This window comes from Neovison vison, chromosome 4 (genome assembly GCF_020171115.1).
Source record: "Neovison vison isolate M4711 chromosome 4, ASM_NN_V1, whole genome shotgun sequence".
NCBI classification, from domain to species: Eukaryota; Metazoa; Chordata; class Mammalia; order Carnivora; family Mustelidae; genus Neogale; species Neogale vison.
Window position 1 is genome coordinate 1,229,345 of NC_058094.1, and position 17,096 is coordinate 1,246,440.

Below are 17,096 nucleotides of genomic sequence, written 5' to 3' on the forward strand. Positions count from 1 at the left end.
TAAATGGCAAATACCTTCTTTGTGTTTTGTTTTGTCCCTTCGTCCTTGTGTTACTTTGAAGAACAGAAGTTCTTGATTTTAACGGAAATGATCTTTCCTGACAGCTTGTCCCTCTGTCTTGTATGAAAACTCCTGCCACTTTCCGAAAGTCTGGAGGGCCTTCCCCGCGTGGGTCTGTCTCCGCTGCTCCCAGTGTGCGGTGTGAGGTCGGGGTCCAGCTGCATCTTGCCCGAGCACCTTGGTTGGGAGCCCGTTTCCCGTGGGCTTGCGGACGTGGCCGTGTCTCGGAGCTCTCGGCTCCGCCCTGTGTGTCCCTGAGCTGGTTGCGTGCCCGCCGGATTCCTGAGCTGCACCGTAATTCCTAGTAAGAAAGTAACTTCTTTCACACGGTTCTTCTCACCGTTCGTGCCCTCGGGGTTGCCCCAGCCCCGGGCAGAGGGGAGCAGCGTCCTCTCGGCCCCGGCCCCGGCCTTGCCCTGCAAGGCTGGTCACGGCCGGCCGCTCGGCGGGAGCCCAGGACGCGGGGTGCGCTGTGTGCCAGCCAGTGAGGCACGTGCGTGTCCGGTCAGAGCAACGCTCGCTCGGGTTTTGTTTTCCTTCTTGGCGGTGTTTCGCTTGTGTCTTCGCGCTGGTTGGCTGAGTGCTGCGGGCGTGTCGCTGCGGGCCGCTTCTCTTCGTGGCGACAGTCACGGCGGAGCGGTTGGGCTCGCTAATGCCGGCGGGCGCCTCTTTCTTTCGGATTCCTCTTGGCCAACTCAGTCACCAACATTTGCAAAGAACCAGCTCCCTGCCCTCTTGGTTGTTGCTCTTTTGTTATCTCGTTTGTTTCTTTTGTTTTTTTCAGATTTTATTTATTTATTTATTTGACAGAGCTCACAAGTAGGCAGAGAGGCAGGCGGGGCAGGGGTGGGGGGACGCAGGCTCCCCGCCGAGCAGAGAGCCCGATGCGCTGCTGGTCTCCATCCCAGGACCTGGGATCATGACCTGAGCTGAAGGCAGAGGCTTAACCCACTGAGCCCCGCTGCGTCTCCTTTGTTTCTCTTCTTCCCTGGCGGCTGAGCCCGGGTCCTCTGCTGTCCCGCCACCTGCTGAGCCAGGCCTGCTCTGCTGACCGAGCCGCGAGCCTGAGGACTGCCCCCCGCGTGTCTTATTTGACCTGCGAATTAGTTAGCAGTGTCTTTGCTCATTTCCAGGGATTTGGGGGTTTTCTGGGGCTTCCGTTTGGTGGTCTGGCTTCGCTCTTTCCTCGGGGGCCGGGTCTGCCGGAAGATGTGGGGCCCTTGGAACGGGAGACTTGGTTTGTGTCTGGGAAGCTTCTGAGTAGCCGTCCAGCGTCGTCGGGCTCTCTCAGCAGCTCTTGGATGATTCGAGAACGCTCCTTATGTCCGACCCCGGCTGTGTGCTTGTTCTGGGCAGGAGGCTTAGAGCCCCAACGAGCACAGCCCAGAAGGTCTGCCAGATGTGAGCCGCGTGTGAGATTCCAAGTGTCCTAGGGGCCACCTTGCAAGAGCAAAGCAAGAAGAGGTGAAAGGAATTTTAGCGAACCTGCCACGGGCTTCTGCCTGCAGTCAGGGCAGAGACACGCTGTGGTCTTCTACATTCTTCCTTCTTGCCGCGCCGGCCTCCTCTGATGCGGTGGACATGTGCTGCCGCCACGGCGTGTGGCTACTGCCCGGGGCGGCACAGGCCCTGGCCTCCATCAGCCCCCTCTCTGCGTTCACTCGGCATCCGGGGGGCTGGCTTCTCTTGTCCGGTGCCAGGCCCTCTCCACTTGGAGACCCTCCCTGTTCCTCCATCCCACCAAACTGCCCTCCTTCCCCGGCAGGCCCTATCCCCCAGGCTCTGCTGCTCTTTGAGCTGGCCTCACGGGGCTTCAGTGCGGGGTGGAGGGCACGGGGAAGGATCAAGCGAACAAGCATGAACCTTCTCGGGGCAGGGGTGGGTCTGCCCCCCATCCCGGATGGGCTGGCGGGGGGTTGCCGTGGGCACTCAGGGCTCCTTCTGCCTGTGCAGATGGCCCTGCCGGTTCCAGCCGGCTCCCATCTGCCCGCCAGCCCCCAGCACCAGTGTGAGGGGCTTCTGGTCTGTTGGTGGTAGCTGGGGACAGGTGTGAGGCCAAGAATGGGGCCAGTGCCCAGATTCCGCTTCAGGGATGGGCACACGCTCTGAGGGGTCCTCCTCCACCAGGCTCTTGTAATGGGTGCCGGGAGCAGGGCCGAGGCCCGGGCTCTGGGGACTGGCTTCCGGCAGCAAGTGGCTTCGAGGTTGTTGGCACGTTTCCCCGTGGTTCGGCCGGCGCACAGCCCCCGTGCTGGGGTGGGCGCTGCAGCTGCTCCGGCATCCAGGCTGGTTCTCAGCTCTGCTCTGGGTGGGACTGGCAGGGACCGTGCAGGGTTTCTTGCCCAGGACTGTGTCTCTCCCGTCACCTGACCAGCATGAGGGGCGGTGGCTGCAGTCCTGCTCTCCCGGGCATGCCTGCTGAGCCAGCTGCAGGGGTGGGTGGAGCCGAGCACCTGTCTCCTGGAGGGGCCTCAGGCAGGAAATAGGTGCGGAACAGCCTGGAGAGTTGGGCCCATCACTGCCCACCGCTCCTGCCCCCGGAAGCGGGTGGGCCAAGGCAAGGCGGGCCATGGGCAGAGCTTCGTGGCTCCCTGTGGGCCGTGGGCAGACTGAGGCCTCGTGTTGTCCCCAGCACCTGCTGGACGGCGCACCCCAAACTGGGTATAATTAGCCACCACGACAGGTGTGGTGGATCGGGTGTGTGCTGGCCTCGGCCGACCTGGGCACCCCTGGGCTTGAAGCCTAAACCCCATGCGGTAAGGTCCCCTGGGCGTGGAGCTCCCCCCCAACCCCATCTGCAGCCCGGAGGAGGGATTCGTGTCCCAGGAATCCCCATCCCAGCCGGGAGACGCCCCCCCCAGGCCACCCGTGGTGCCTGCCTTCCATCCAGGCCCAGGGCCCAGCTGGGCAGTGCTGGCCCTCACCCTTCTGATGGCTCAGGGGGTGTGGATGGGAGGGAGTGCAGGCTGCCCTGGGCTGGGGGCCTCGACCCTGTGGGGCAGAGCGGACAGGGCCAGCCCATGCGGCACAGGGGTCTTGCCAGGCTCTCCCAGCAGCGTGTCGCCCCCCCCTCCACAGTGCAAGAAGAAGCACACGCTGCTGTGCCCTGACTTCTCACGCAGGGGCCTCTGCCCCCGGGGCGCCCAGTGCCAGCTGCTGCACCGCAGCCAGAAGCGCCTTGGCCGGCGGCCCACTCCCACCCCGGAGCCCGGCAGCGCGCCCCCCAGGAGCAAGGCCTCCTCCAGCCATGGACCCAGGTGACAGGGACAGTGGGGGGTGCATGTGGACGCCCCAGGGGTGGGCCGGAAGCAGTCCCTCCCTGCTCTTGGAGATGCTCAGGACCCCGGCGGGGAGCCTCTGTGTCCCTTCCCAGCTCTTACAGTTTCAGACCCAAAAAGAAACTTCAGTTCAAGGTTGAGTATCATGTCACCTCCAGAGGCGCCCCAGCCCACATCCCCAGGGTGGACAGAGTTGAGGACATCCCTGGCCCAGAACGGCCTTTGTGGGACTGCGCAGCCCCCGCCCCACGGAGGAAGGTGGGGTCTCTGGCTGCCCCACTCCTGTGCCCCAGGAAAGGGGGTCCTGGGTGATGGTCACAGCTGGGGCCCCACATCGTACATACCCGTCCCTGGAGCGGGCACTCTGGCGCGAGAGGACAGGGTCTGTGTGGATCCGGGGCTTACCGGCCAGGCTCGCCCCAGCTGCCTTGTGCCAGAGGTCCCATGGCGTCACCAGCCTGTCCTTAGTGACCGAGGGCTGGCCTCAGACCTGGATGGCAGTGCCCCGGGGCTGCTGGGACAGGTGCCGCACAGCTGGTGGCTGGTGCCCTCTGGACCCCAGCCTGCCGAGCAGCCACCCACCCTCATGCTCCTGCTCCCCTTCCTTTCCCGCAGGAAGGCCTCGGCTGCCCAGCGCCCTGCCAGACAGACGCCCAGCTCCCCTACCTCCGTGGCTGCGGGCGTGGCCTCCCCTCCCTCCTCCCCACGGGTGTTAGCTGCAGCCTCCGGCTCTCCCCTGTCCTCCAAGCTTCCCTCCTCTCCCTCTCCCCCCCTCCCCCCTCTCCTCTTCCTCCCCCCTCCCCTCCCCCTCCTCCCCCCCTCCCTCCTCCCCCTCCTCCCCCTCCCTGTCCTTGGACCAGGAGGAGCTATCTCCGCAGGAGGAGGCTGCCTCGGCGGCACCGGGCCCCGGCGGCCTCTCCAAGCTGCCTGCCTTCATCTCCCTGCAGTCTTCGCCGAGCCCAGGAGGCCCGTCCAGGGCCCGGACCCCCAGGAGCCCCCCAAGCAAGGACTCAGGTAGGCAGCTTGGCCCCTCGGGGCCCAGTAGGGCACAGCCAAGGGCTCTTTTTCCAGTGCCCACCTCAGACCCACCAAGGCAGAATTCCCAGGTGGGGCCTGGATGGTTTGGGAGCGCCAGCACGGGTGGCAGGTGCACACGTCCCGCTCACGGGGGCAGAGCCGGCCAAGGTGTGAGCACAGCAGCGGCTGCTGCGCAGACCACCCCAGCCGAGGGCTGATTTAATTAGAAAGCACCCATTTCTGTTAATTTGTTCTGGAAGATCACCGCGCGCTCCTGGAGAGAACAGATGTTCCCTCTCCCCCAGTGAACATTCGGGGCTTGGTAAATGGCTCCACTCAGCCTTGTTTAGGAGAGAAAAGAGGATTTTATGGCTGCAAACGACCCTTTCTGTAAACATTTTACAGCTCTCCGCGCGTTTGAGTGACGATAAACCCCACGCAGCTCGGCGGGCTGCAAATTTGCGACCATACGGCTATCATTTTATTGTCATATTTCACGGTCGTAACGTTAATGGAAGATGCTTGCCGCAGCCTTCTCGACGGCTCCGCTGAGCACGCTCAAACGCCTGCCTCTGAGGGGCCTGGACCCGGCGCCTGTGCGTGGCCCCCCCTTTCAGGGCATGAAGCGCGGCCGGGCCCTCTGCCTGCTGGCCTGGGACCAGGGCACCAGCTACTTACACCCCCTCCCCCCTCGGGCAGGCCCCCCTGCGGTGGGGAGGCAGCAGGTGGCCCCCTCCTTCCCACCCCCCCCACCCCGAGGCAGCCAACTCCAGCATCCGGCCTCTGTCCGTGGAGGCCCGGCAGGGTGGGCCAGGCCCAGGACGGGCTGCGGAGATCCCCATTGGCTTCCGAGGCCTTGGCAGCCTTTGACTCCTGTTCTGCCCGCCTCCGGCCTGGCTAGGGCTGGGAGCCGGAGGTGCAGGAGGAGATGGGCCTGGGAGGGCTCTGGGGCAGCAGGCCGGGCTGCACATCCCCAGGCAGCCCCCTAGTAGGGGCCATGGCCAGCAGGCAGAGGCCGGTGAAGTGTGCCGGCCTGGAGCCCTGGCCGGCTGGCCTCTGGGCTCTGGCTTGGCCAAACAGGTGACTGGAGCCCTCGGTCCCGCTGCGGGTGGCCCAGGAGGCGAGGCCGGCTCACAGGGACATAGAGGGTGCTGTGCCCCAGGGCAGCCACGCGGAGGCGTCTGCGGTCCGTGGGGATGGCAGCCTGAGAGGTGGCCTGGAGCATTCGTAGCCGAGGGAGAGGCGTGGAGTCCCAGGGAGCGTGGGCTCTGCGGGGCAGGAGCCCCCCTTGGAGGTGGCTTTCTATCCTCAGGCCCCCTGCTCCTCTGCAGGAAGCCCTCCCTGCCCCCAGGCCCTGTCCCTCTGCGCAGGGCCCCAGGTCCCTCCGCCCCTCCCCTGCCCTGCTCACGGGCCCGGAGCCGCCACGTGTGCGTCTGGCAGGCCCGCTGCAGGTGTGAGCGTGGCCGCGTCACGGGGCCTGCGTGCCGACGGCTCGCACCTGGCATTTATAGCCCCACCGGCGGCTTGCTGGGGCTCCTCGGACCCCGGGGCAGGCAGGTGGGCGCTGGATGGAGTTTCCTGCATCCTGACCCAGAAGCTTTGGCAGGGAGAGGTGCTCCTCCCTGGCAGGGGGCGGTGGGGGCGCCTGGCACCTTACCTTTGCCCTTCTCGGAACAGGGAAAACTCTGCACATCAAACCCCGTCTGTGAGGGCCCCGGGGGCCAGCCCGTGCCTACCTCAGCCCCTTGTTCCTGGAGAGGAAGGAGGTTCTGCCCGCCCCTGCCCCAGAGGAGGGGCCGCCTGCCACCAAGTCCCCCCGGAATCTCCGGGGTTGTTGCCCACCTGGCTCTCAGCCTCCCGTGACCGTGTGTGCCCAGGGCCTCGCCTCATCCTTGGGCCGGGCTCTGCCCAGCCAGCCCCTCTGCACACCCGCCTTCCTCCCACCCCCACCCTGCGCCCTCAGCCTAGCACCCAGGATGCGCCCCAACCTCCAGCCTGGAGGGGGGCCAGGCAGGGCTCCGCGCCAGGCCTGGCCCCACTGTGCGTGTGAGAGCGGCTGTGCCATGCAACCCCCCCCACTACCCCCAGGACTCCAGCCGGGCTCCCTGGTGGGTATTTTATGTTCAGCAATAAAGGTTCTGCCCTGTGTCTGCTTGGCTGTTCTGAGTGCGTTGCGCCGCTGTCCAGCCCTGTCTGCGCCAGCTCGCAGGAGTTGGGGGGCACACGCTGCCCACAGACCCCAAGAGAAGAATGGGGTGCCCCGCGGGAGAGGAAGGGCTGGCCACACATCCATGGCGGCTACAGGGTCTCTGGGCAGGAACATCGGCCCTCCTCCCTGCCTCCCAGAAATGGCTCAGAGGGTTGGGGACAGCCTCCCCACCGTGGCCAAGCCCACGTGCCTTGTGGTGAGGGGCCTGGGGTGAGGGGTGCCAAGGAGCGCGTTGGACCCGACGGGTGGAGCGGGGCCCCCAAGCTGAGGTTCCGTCCCCAACCCCTCCTCTGGGTGTCTCGGGCGAGGGGCTGGGCCAGGGAAGGGGAGGGAAACGGGCGGAATCCGCGTTGCTAGACGGACCCCGGGAGGCCTGGCAGAGGGTTGTAGCCTCCACTGAGGGGCCCAGGACAGGGTCTGGGCTGACAGGGACCCTGGGAGACCAGGGCCAGGGATTGGAGGGGTACAGGGACAATCTGGGGATTTCTCCCCCACCCCACTCCACACCTGAGTGTGTCCCCACGCCTTCCTCCTCGCCTGGCCGCCAGCTCCACGCGTCAGCCTGCGGTCAGGTCTGCTGCATGACAGCCTCCTCTGCCTGTCCCTTGGAGCCCTGGCTGGCAGGGGCCAGCACAGTGGGGAGAGTGCAGGCGTCCGCCCACACCGCACCCCTGAGGGGCCCACTGGCCAGAGCAGAGCCCTCCTGGGCCCAGCCCACATTGGACAGGCAGACACTCCAGCACCCCCGAGACCGTGACGGGGAGCGGGGGAGCTCCTGCGCCCCACTGCTCCCTGACTGATGGGGGCCATCCCTGTCCAGCTCCAGAGGTGACGAGGACGGGGCTGGTTCACGGAAGGGGCCAGGCCAGCGTCTGTGGCAGCAGGCGGCCAGTGAGGCGGAACAGGAGTTTGCAGTCCCTCACGGTCGCTGCTGCCCCCACCCCCGCCCCCGCCCAGGAACCCAGACGGACGTCCCCAGAGGCCCGAGACGTGTGCTCGCGGCCACTGCCGCCGATTTGGCAGCGTGGTGGATCTGGAGTCAGCCCCAGCTGGAAAGAAAGGGACTCCCCCTCAGGAAGCCGCAGGGCCCCCGCTGTGGGCTGGGCCCTCGGGGGAGCGGGGCAGGGGCTGCGGTCCTGGGTGGGGCATCGACCGTGGGGGGCCCCACAGCTGGCAGTCCCTGGGGCGGGAGTCCAGGCCGCGGGCCCATCTCCTGCCCCCTCCTGCCTCAGGGCTTCCTCTCCATTTCCACCGTGACCCCCCACAAGGCTGGGGGATCAGTGCTCCCTCCTCTGCCTGGACAGACGGACAGATGGCTGGAGACGTGGTTATTGGTCCGGCCTGATCTGAGCTGCGGCCCCTTCAGACCCTTACCTCCTCCCGGGGTCCCTGCTCTTCCCTTCACAGTGGACAGGGGGACGCGCAGCCCGGGCTGTGGAGTAGACAGCTGTGTGCATGGTGGGTGGGGGCCCCACGGTCGGCTGGACAGCTGGGTCACTGCGTGCGGGACAGCCACCGGGGGGCCTGCCCCTCCCAGCTCCACGCTCAGCCCAGTCTCCTGACGGCTCCAAGCCACGCGGCACGCACAGGCCCCACGTGAAGCCCATCACCCGGAAGCAGCAGGTCTGACCGCCGTGGGCCAGCATGGAAGGCTCGGGAAGGGCTGGCACTCTGGGAAGCAGGAGAGGCCGGGCCAGTGGCTGCCTAGTTCTGGGCAGGGGCCCAGCTCCCCCACACTCCCTGTGACCCCTCTGGGGACCTTGTTGGCCTGGGTTCTGCCTGGTCAGAGTCCGAGCTCCTGGGCAGCCCAGGGTGGGGTAGGGGGCCAGTTCCTCTGAGGAGAGAGTGCCCACTGGTCACTCCGGGCTTCCCTTGTCAGGTGCAGGCCAGCAGAGGCCCTCAGGGATGAAGGTGCTGGTCACCTCACACCAACCCAGACAGATCAAGCTGCCGGCTGAGGCTGACTGGGCTCCAGGCAGAGCGTGTGGCCTTCGCGGAGGGCACAGCACGGGTCCCCCAGACCAGGGAGGGGCCGCCCCCTCTCCTGGATCCTATGTCTCTGGCCACAGGTCCATGCCCGTCCATGGACTGCCCTGGTGTGGCAGGCTGCGGAGACTCAGAGATGGGCCGCACGAGGGCGGGGCGCCCCATGTGAGGCGGTAGCTGGGCCGGGGCCCCCTCCCGTGGGCTGGCCCGCTGCCTGCTGTGGCCGGGGCAGGGACGGCTGTCCAGCTGAGGCCTGGGGTCAGGCAGCAGCCAGCAGAACGGCAGGGCTGGTGGCCCAGCTCAGACCCCGCAGCAGCGGGGAGACCCTCTGCTGACCCTTTGAGCTGGAGGGGAGGGGCTGGGCCCCAGACAAGTGGGCGCTGGAGACCTTGGAGCCGTGGTCCCCGTCTAAGCTGTAAGCCGGGGGCCCTCAGTCGGGCGAAGGGAGGCACCGGATGTGAGAGCAGCGAGGGGGAGGCGTGGACTGGGACGGGGTGGGCCTGGCCTCACCCGGGACCGGGGGAGTGTCCCTGGTGGCATGGTCTTCCCGGCCTGAGGCCGTTCCCCAAGGAAGTGCCTGCCCCCTGTCGTGGGCACCCCCAGAGTGTGCCTGGCACACAGTGGCTGCCTCATTCTAATCAGGGAGGGCACTGGGCCCTGCTGTCACCGAGCCCAGAAAGGGGGTGTGGTGGGAGATGGGACCCCTGAGCTGCGGGGACTGGACAACAGTGACCCGTCCAGACCCGGTGCAGCACCACACTCCCTACCAGAGCGGTAGTTAGCATCGTGGGGCCCGAGCCCAGGGCAGTGCCCTTGGCCTAGGACAAGCGCGGCGCCGGCAGCTTCCTGCCCGTGCGCCCCCGTGGGCCTGCGGGGGGTGTCCCCACACCCTGCAGCCAGCTCCTCCCAGCACCCCCTGCCGGCCTCTCACCTCCCGGGGCTCCCACTGAGATAGCCACGACCTGGGACCCCTTCCAGGCCCAGAACCTGGCCGACTGTCCCCCGCAGATGGAAGCCTCCAGAGGCTGTCCTGCAGCCCGGGGGGGCAGCTTCGGGGTCAGGAGGGGACCACCAGCCACCAGGCAGCCGGGGCCTGGGTTCCTCTGACTCTGGGAAGGGCCCTGCCTGCAGCCGGGGAGCTGGGAGCTGCTTCACTGCCTGCGAGGCCTGAGCAGGGGTCTGGGCCGGCCATTGAGGCCTGCAGGCCACAGACACCGGGACAGAGCTCGCGTGGGTTAAGTCGCTGGACTCGGGGCCCCAAGACACTGCCAGTGGCTCCGGCCACCCCCTGCCCCACTGCCCCTGTCTCCAGGAACTCCCAGCCGTGGGGCTCAGCCTGGGACAGACCCAGCCGACACGGACCCCAGGCGCGGAATGAGGAGCCGCGCTCTGTCCTCCCTCTGCCGCCCGCTCGCTTCCCAGCACAGGCCCGTCTCTGGGCCACCTTCCCGGAGACGACCCCGAGGCCGTGCAGCGGGAACACAGCAAGGATTCGTGGGGCGCGAGTAATGGCGAGCCGGGGGTGGGCCCCGTGGACTCCTGCCGGGTCAGGTGAGGGTTCAGGCGAGGACTGGCAGGCACGTGTGGCGCGGGAACGCCCTTCCCGGGGCAGCGCGGAGCCAGCGTCTCGTCTTCTGGGCACAGATGGGCTGTCGCGGGGGCCGAGGGGACAGCGCTGCTCTGGCTGTGAGGGCCCGCGGCACGCCCGTCCGCTTTTCCTGTGGTCAATAGGAGGGTGAGCCCCAGGCCCCACGGCTTCTGCTCCCCAGCCCTGGCTGAGCAGGAAGGAGCCCAGGAAGGCCAACACCTTCCCTGGGCTCAAGAACCCGCGGGCAGCGACCCTGGTGCCCTTCCCAGTGGCCCGACCACGACTGGCAGGAGAGCTGGCAGAGGCCGCAGGGGCGACGGGGACCAGACAGGGAGGGCAGCAAAGCGGGCATCAGGTTCCCTCCCTCTCTGGGAACTTCGGACTGTTGCTCAATAAACTTGGCTTTGCTCTCACTCAATAACCCTTGCTCTGCTGCCCCCCCCAAATCCCAGCAAGAAGCTGAGGGGTTGGGGGCCTCCCCTGGGGACTCCTGCTTCTGAGGCTCTGAGTGGCTAAGAGTTGAGGCAAGCCTGCTGGCTAGTCTGACTCTAAGGCCAGTGTCGGAGCCGTTGGGGACACAGGTGCCCTGCTTTCCCCAGGCCGCCCCTTCCCGGAGCAGTGAAGGAAGGCTTGGGCGCGGGACAGAGTGCTGTGTGCCCAGTGAGGGAGCGACCGAGGGCACGGCCCAGCACATCTGGGGGCCAGATGTAGGGGAACCTGTCCCCACTTTAGCTAGACTTGGTGGCGGCTGAGTGTGACCTCCGTCTGAACGTGGCATGGGGGCTTTAAAGGGAACCCCAATCCCTGCAGGGCAACTGGCAACCCACGTAGCCTGCAGCCCAAGCGTGTCCCGGGCCTTGCTTCTGCCTCTGGCTGAGCTGTCCCTGCAAGGGAAGGAGGGTCCTGGAGGTGGGCCTGACCCTGCCTGGGCAGCAGAGCAAGCCCTACGGGAAGGGTTGTGGGGCGAGGAGGAAGGCGACAGTGCCGGCTGGGCCACCCCCATGGCATCTTAGGAAGTGAGGTTTTGGTCCCACTTGTATGAATTCTTGTTATAATAACGGCATTTATGCCCAGAACAAAAGAAAACCAAACTGCCCTGGTGACTTCCTGCCCAGGTTCTTCCAGAATCTTCTTTCGATGCACGGATGGTTATATAGAAGATTGAATTTGTTACCCCAAGAAGTCCTAGAACAGCAGAATGGAAAATCCGAGGGGGCCTCAAGCACTCCGGTGACTCCCGGCTCCGCCCACCCGGGAGGGGTCGTGAGCCCTGCTCCGCGAGCGCGCCCCGCTGCACAGCCGTGCGCGCCCGGTGTCCCCCCCGCCCGCGCCCCCGGCCCCCCCGCCGCCGGCCCGCGCCCCCCCCCACCTGCGCCCCGCGGTGCAGCCGCCGACCGAGGTGCCAGCAACTTTGTTGACTAAATTCCTGAACCCGCCCGGACCGCGCGGCTAAAAATAACCGGCACTCCCCGAGCCGCGCCCGCCCGAGCCGCGCCGTGGCCCCGGTGTCCGCAGGCCGGAAGGTCCCGGCGCCGTCACGCTCGCGGGGCTGCGGGGTCACGGCGCGCGGGGCGGCGGGGACAGCGAAGCACCGAGGGGCCCCGTCGGCTCCCCGAGACTCCCCGGCCTCCCCGTCGCGGACGCGGAGACCTGGGGGCCACAGGCGGGGCTCCGTGTCCCCCGCGCGGCGCCTTTTCCGCACCCCTCGGCCCCGCGCCCTCTGCGCGTGCAGTCCCCCGCGGCGGCCACCAGAGGGCCCTGCCCCCTCCTCTCGCGGGCTGCCGGTCATCACCCCTTCCCACAGCTGTTCCCCGCAGGAGATTGACAGCTGGGCTCCGGGTTGCCATGGGGATAGGCAAATGAGGGCGGCGGGTCTGGGGCTCCGATTGGCCTGGGGGCTCGCGCCCCTCCCAGGAAGGCGGGCCCGAGCGCCCGGCTCTATAAAGGGGAGCGCGCGGCACGGCGGTCGGGCGTGGAGGCGGGGCCGGCCGGACGCTGGCGGAGCGCGGGGAGCGCGAGCGGCCCGAGGCGGCGGCCTCCCTGCCACCCGCCCGGCCACCCGCCCGGCCGCCGACGCGGGGACAGGGAGCGGGGCCGGCCTGCGCCCCCCGGCGTGCGGCCGGGGCCGTCGGAGAAGCCCGAGCGGCGGCGTCCCCCGCGGCCGCCCCCAAGTTGGCCGCGCGAAACTTTTCCCCGCGCGTCTGGGCGCCGCCCCCGCCGAGACCCGCCGCCGGTGGGGAGTGAAGGGGGGGAGAGGCCCGCGGCTCCCTCTCCCCCCCGCCGCCGCCTCCCGTCGAGGCGCAGCCGGGCGCGACAGCGGGGCCGGGGGCCCCCGGGCGATGGCCGCGGAGCTGGCGATGGGCGCCGAACTGCCCAGCAGCCCGCTGGCCATCGAGTACGTCAACGACTTCGACCTGATGAAGTTCGAGGTGAAGAAGGAGCCGCCCGAGGCCGAGCGCTTCTGCCACCGCCTGCCGCCCGGCTCGCTGTCCTCGACGCCGCTCAGCACGCCCTGCTCCTCCGTGCCCTCCTCGCCCAGCTTCTGCGCGCCCAGCCCGGGCACCGGCGGCGGCGGCGGCGGCGCGGGGGGCGGCAGCGGCGCGGCGCAGGCCGGGGCCACCGCGGGGCCAACGGGCGGGGGCCCGGGTGCCGTCGGGGGCGCCTCGGGGAAGCCGGCGCTGGAGGATCTGTACTGGATGAGCGGCTACCAGCACCACCTGAACCCCGAGACGCTCAACCTGACGCCCGAGGACGCGGTGGAGGCGCTCATCGGCAGCGGCCACCATGCCGGGCACCACGGCGCGCACCACCCGGCGGCCGCCGCGGCCTACGAGGCTTTCCGGGGCCAGGGCTTCGGGGGCAGCGGCGGCGCGGACGACATGGGCACCGGCCACCACCACGGCGCGCACCACGCCGCCCACCACCACCACGCCGCCCACCATCACCACCACCACCACCACGCGGGCGCGGGCCACCACGGCGGCGGCGGCGCAGGCCACCACGTGCGCCTGGAGGAGCGCTTCTCCGACGACCAGCTGGTGTCCATGTCGGTGCGCGAGCTGAACCGGCAGCTCCGCGGCTTCAGCAAGGAGGAGGTCATCCGGCTGAAGCAGAAGCGGCGCACGCTCAAAAACCGCGGCTACGCGCAGTCGTGCCGCTTCAAGCGCGTGCAGCAGCGGCACATTCTGGAGAGCGAGAAGTGCCAGCTCCAGAGCCAGGTGGAGCAGCTGAAGCTGGAGGTGGGGCGCCTGGCCAAGGAGCGGGACCTGTACAAGGAGAAATACGAGAAGCTGGCGGGCCGGGGCGGCCCCGGGGGCGCGGGCGGGGCCGGCTTCCCGCGGGAGTCCTCGCCGCCGCAGGCCGGGCCCGGCGGGGCCAAGGGCGCACCCGACTTCTTCCTGTGAGCGCCCGGGCCGAGCGCGCGCCGCCGCCGCCACCGGCCAGAGGCTCGGGCCGCGCGGGCCGCCGGCGCCGGACTGGAGGCCCCTGCCCGTCGGGCGCCCCGCGCCTTCCCAGCTCGCGGACCGGGACGGGGCCGCGCCCCCTCCGCGCACGGAGCGCGGGCCCTCCCGGCCAAGCGGGGCCGGAGCCGGCTTCCTCCCCGGCGTCCGCCTGCCCGGCCGCGGCGCGCGGCTCCCCGGCCCCGACGCCGCCGCCCGCCGCTCCCCGCGCGCCGGCCTTCTCGCGGCCTCCCCTTCCTTGCCCGTTTCTACGACTCCTTTTTAAAGCGACTTTATTTTCGAAGCATTTCTGTTTCTTTTGCTCGGTGATTAGTTAAGAAAACCTCGGAGGAAGTTCCCTCGTTCCCGGCCGGGGTCCACCCTCGGACGTCCGCGTGTCCCAGCATGTGTCGCTCGCTCGCTCGGAGGGGTCCGGTCCCTGCCTGCCTGCCTGCCCGCCTGCCCCCCGCCCTGCCGCCGGCGTCCCCTAGAGATTGAAGCCGAGGGATATTATCTATGCCGTGTTCAGTCCTGCTGCCCTGCTGTACTCACGGGGGGAGGGGGGTGGGGGTGGGGCTGGGGGGTCGCCGCGCTCTGAGGGTGGGGGCTGGCCCGGACTCCCCAGCTGCTATTTCTCTATGCACCAGATCGTATTTATGAGTCCCGGGGAAATATATCTTATTTTAACCTTCAAGAGAAGTGGAAGAAAAAAAAAAGTAATGCACAGTATTTCTAGCAAAAAAAAAAAAAAAAATTTTTTTTTAAAAGAGGAGGTTTCAGCCTGAACCTCCTGGCATGGGGGCAAGTGAAAAAAGTGTTTTTATTTTAATTTAAATTGTGTTTCATTTTGTTTGTGCAATCTTTAAAAAAAAAAACAAAAAAAAAAAACACCGCCCAGTGGCACTTTAGACTAGCCAGTGGGGAGGAGGAAGCCGCCCCTGGCCTGCGGGTCCCTGAAGGCTCACCAGGCCTCCGGCCTCCCGCGGGTCCTGTGCTCCCTCCAGGCCTCTCCTGCCCAGAGTTCTGAGTGGGAGACACTCTAAGTCCTTGAAAGTTTTCCTGTGTTGTTGCGTTTTATTGGATAATTTTTTCATTTGCTATGAAGCCGAGGAAAGGGGGAAAACACACACAAAATAAATCCGTTTAGATCCAAAGTCACTGGAGCCTGGTTGGTTTTTCTGTGGCTTTCGTTTTTGCCGTTTCTCCCCAGATAGAAAGGAAAGGAGGCCCGTGACCCAACTGGGCCACCAGAGAGACTCCGACCAGAGTTGTAAACAAGGCTGCGGCCAGCTGGTGGGACCTGCAGGCACCTTCCCCCGGCTGCCCGGGGAGTGGGGGGGAGGAAGGCCTCAGGCCCCTCTAAGGGGCCGTGGCTGGTACTTGTCCCCATGCCTTCTGAGCCCACAGTCCCCGCCTCCCGCAAGGGGTGGCCTGGCCTCTGTCTTCTGAAGGGCGGAGGCCAGGCTGTGGGTCGGTGGGGAGGAGCAGCATCTCTAGAAATCTCTCACCCTAAAGGGTCCGGGCAGTTGCAGGACTTAGGGGACTTGTCATCCCTTCACCGAGGGACGGAGGACGGTGAAGATCCGCTGTGTGCACGTTTACTGAGCGGGGCTGCGCAGGTCGCCGGCACGTTTCCGTCTGGAGACCGTCAAGGCTCGTCCTCGGGGTTGGGACGGCGGCCGGTCTCTGTGGGCGCCGGCCTGAGCTGGGCTTGCTGTCCCCGTCTGACCCAGAGGAGAGGTGACAGCGGCCACCTCCCCTTTGGCTTTAGAATAAAACTGGTATCAAGACTGTGGGGTCTCTGGGGCTTTCAGCAAAATTCCCGACCCCGGGGCTGAGATCTCGAGCCCCCGGGGCGGTGAGTGCCAGAGGCCACACATCTGGGGGGCACGTGGTGGGGGGGAGGCGGGGATGAGCTCAGGCACCAGGTGGGGGGCCAGCAGCTTGATGGGGGGCAGCCAGCTCAGCAGGTCCCAGCCAGCCTCAGGAAGGGGATCCCAGGACTCGGGATTCCCGGAGGCCGGTATCCTTTCGGGCATGGGCGGAGTCTGGGGCCGGCATTGGACAAGGACCCGGTAGTTTTCACTGTTGCCACCAGAAGCCCCACCTGGGAATCTTCCTCCTGGTGAGATTGCAGGCACAGGCGCGTGGAGGACCGAGGCTGGCCAGGGTCGCTGGGTCCCACGGCCGGCCCTGTGAGGAGCCAGTGGCAGGCAGGGAGCAGCGCTCAGGCCCGCCAGGCCTCCCGGAGCCCCGCGTGCCGAGCCTGAGTTGGGCTCTGGAGCCCCAGAGGGAGGGTCCCCACAAGGGCCACCCCTGGCCCGCGGCCCACGGTGGGCTTCTCCGCAGCCGGGCTTGGTGTCCCTGTCCTGTTCTAGCGTCTGCTTCCTCCCCTCTCTCTCTTTCCTTCCTTCCTCCCCCAAACCCCACCCTTCTCTTGCCCGGGAGAGAAGGTGGCCGGAGGCAGGCGGGAAGTCATTGCGGGAGGGGGGGGGTGGGGGGGAGGAAGGGAGGAGGAGGGAGACTTTTTGTGTTTAGAGGCAGATCTTTTCGTGGAAAACAGCCCGTTTGAGGAAAACCCCTCTGGCTTCCCAGCTCTCCTGCGCGCACCGGCTGAGCCCCGGCTCACGCTCCAACTCACTGTCACTCACTCTCCTAGGGCTCTGCGGGGCCTCCCCTGGCCGCCCCCAGCTGCCACCGAGCCCCCAGCGGGCCGGCCCCCCTGGGGAGGGGCCGACCGGGCTAAGGAGGGGGTTCTGTCTGTCTGCCGCCAGGAGAGAGGGTCCTCCGAGTGTCCGCGTGTCTGTGAGTGCAGAGCGGCCCGCAGGGACGGTGTGGGGGGCCGTGGGGGCACCCCCGCCTCAGCCCCTCGGCTCCCAGGGCCCAGGCTCTGACCTCCCAGCGGAGGAGCCAGGAGGCGTCTTTCTGAGGGTGTCCAGCCTGCCCGCCTGGCTCCGCGCCCCTCACCCGTGCATTCACTCTTTCTTTGCTCACTTCTCTGTGCCCGGTGACAGGGACCCCAGCAGGGACCAAGATGAGGACCCTGGCCCAGAGCCCGAGGAAGACAGCAGGTTGGACTGCTGAGTGCCAGGGGAGGAGGTAGGGGCCTTGGTTCGCCGGCTGCAGGGGCCGGCAACCTGGGGGGGGGGGCGGGGGGCAGGAGGACTCCTGTGGGGGGCCGCAGACCAGAGACTGTGAAGGGGCTGTGCTGTAGGGGGACAGGGCCTCACACATGTGCTTGATGTGTGCACCCCAACCCGAACACAGATGTGGACGCTGAAGCCGCGTGCACTGGACATGCCCCCCCCAACTCGGGCCCTGCATGGCCACCCCCGCACAGCAGCTGTCCCTGGCCAGAGGCCACTGCCCCACGCCAGCGCCCGCCACAGCTGTACTCACTGCATCTCCTAGAGGCTAGGCTGCAGCCACCCCAGCTCCTAGCGGAGGCCTGGGAGTCCCCTCCGGGCACCCCCGTACCCCATACCACCACAGCTGTCTCTCTGCCCTGCAGCCTCTGG

The 17,096-nt window shown here is 67.5% G+C and overlaps 2 protein-coding genes across 2 annotated transcripts in view; both read left to right on the forward strand.

The window, feature by feature from the left end:
- Window positions 1–6,503, forward strand: part of ZC3H3 (zinc finger CCCH-type containing 3) — an 80,903-nt gene extending 74,400 nt beyond the window's left edge. The window contains exons 10-13 of the mRNA XM_044244836.1: window positions 3,139–3,317; window positions 3,954–4,096; window positions 4,158–4,352; window positions 6,033–6,503. Coding sequence (XP_044100771.1) covers window positions 3,139–3,317; window positions 3,954–4,096; window positions 4,158–4,352; window positions 6,033–6,064 — 549 coding nt within the window. The 3' untranslated portion in view covers window positions 6,065–6,503. The remainder of the gene's footprint in view (window positions 1–3,138; window positions 3,318–3,953; window positions 4,097–4,157; window positions 4,353–6,032) is intronic.
- A 5,639-nt stretch (window positions 6,504–12,142) lies between these two features.
- Window positions 12,143–13,773, forward strand: MAFA (MAF bZIP transcription factor A). The gene has a single exon (XM_044247060.1). It carries the CDS (start codon window positions 12,478–12,480, stop codon window positions 13,540–13,542), a length of 1,065 nt encoding a protein of 354 aa, XP_044102995.1. The 5' UTR covers window positions 12,143–12,477; the 3' UTR covers window positions 13,543–13,773.
- Window positions 13,774–17,096: the final 3,323 nt, after the last annotated feature.

Bases quoted from the DNA above. Each gene is read 5' to 3' on its own strand.
- MAFA (XM_044247060.1), top strand. From the start codon at position 12,478: ATGGCCGCGGAGCTGGCGATGGGCGCCGAACTGCCCAGCAGCCCGCTG.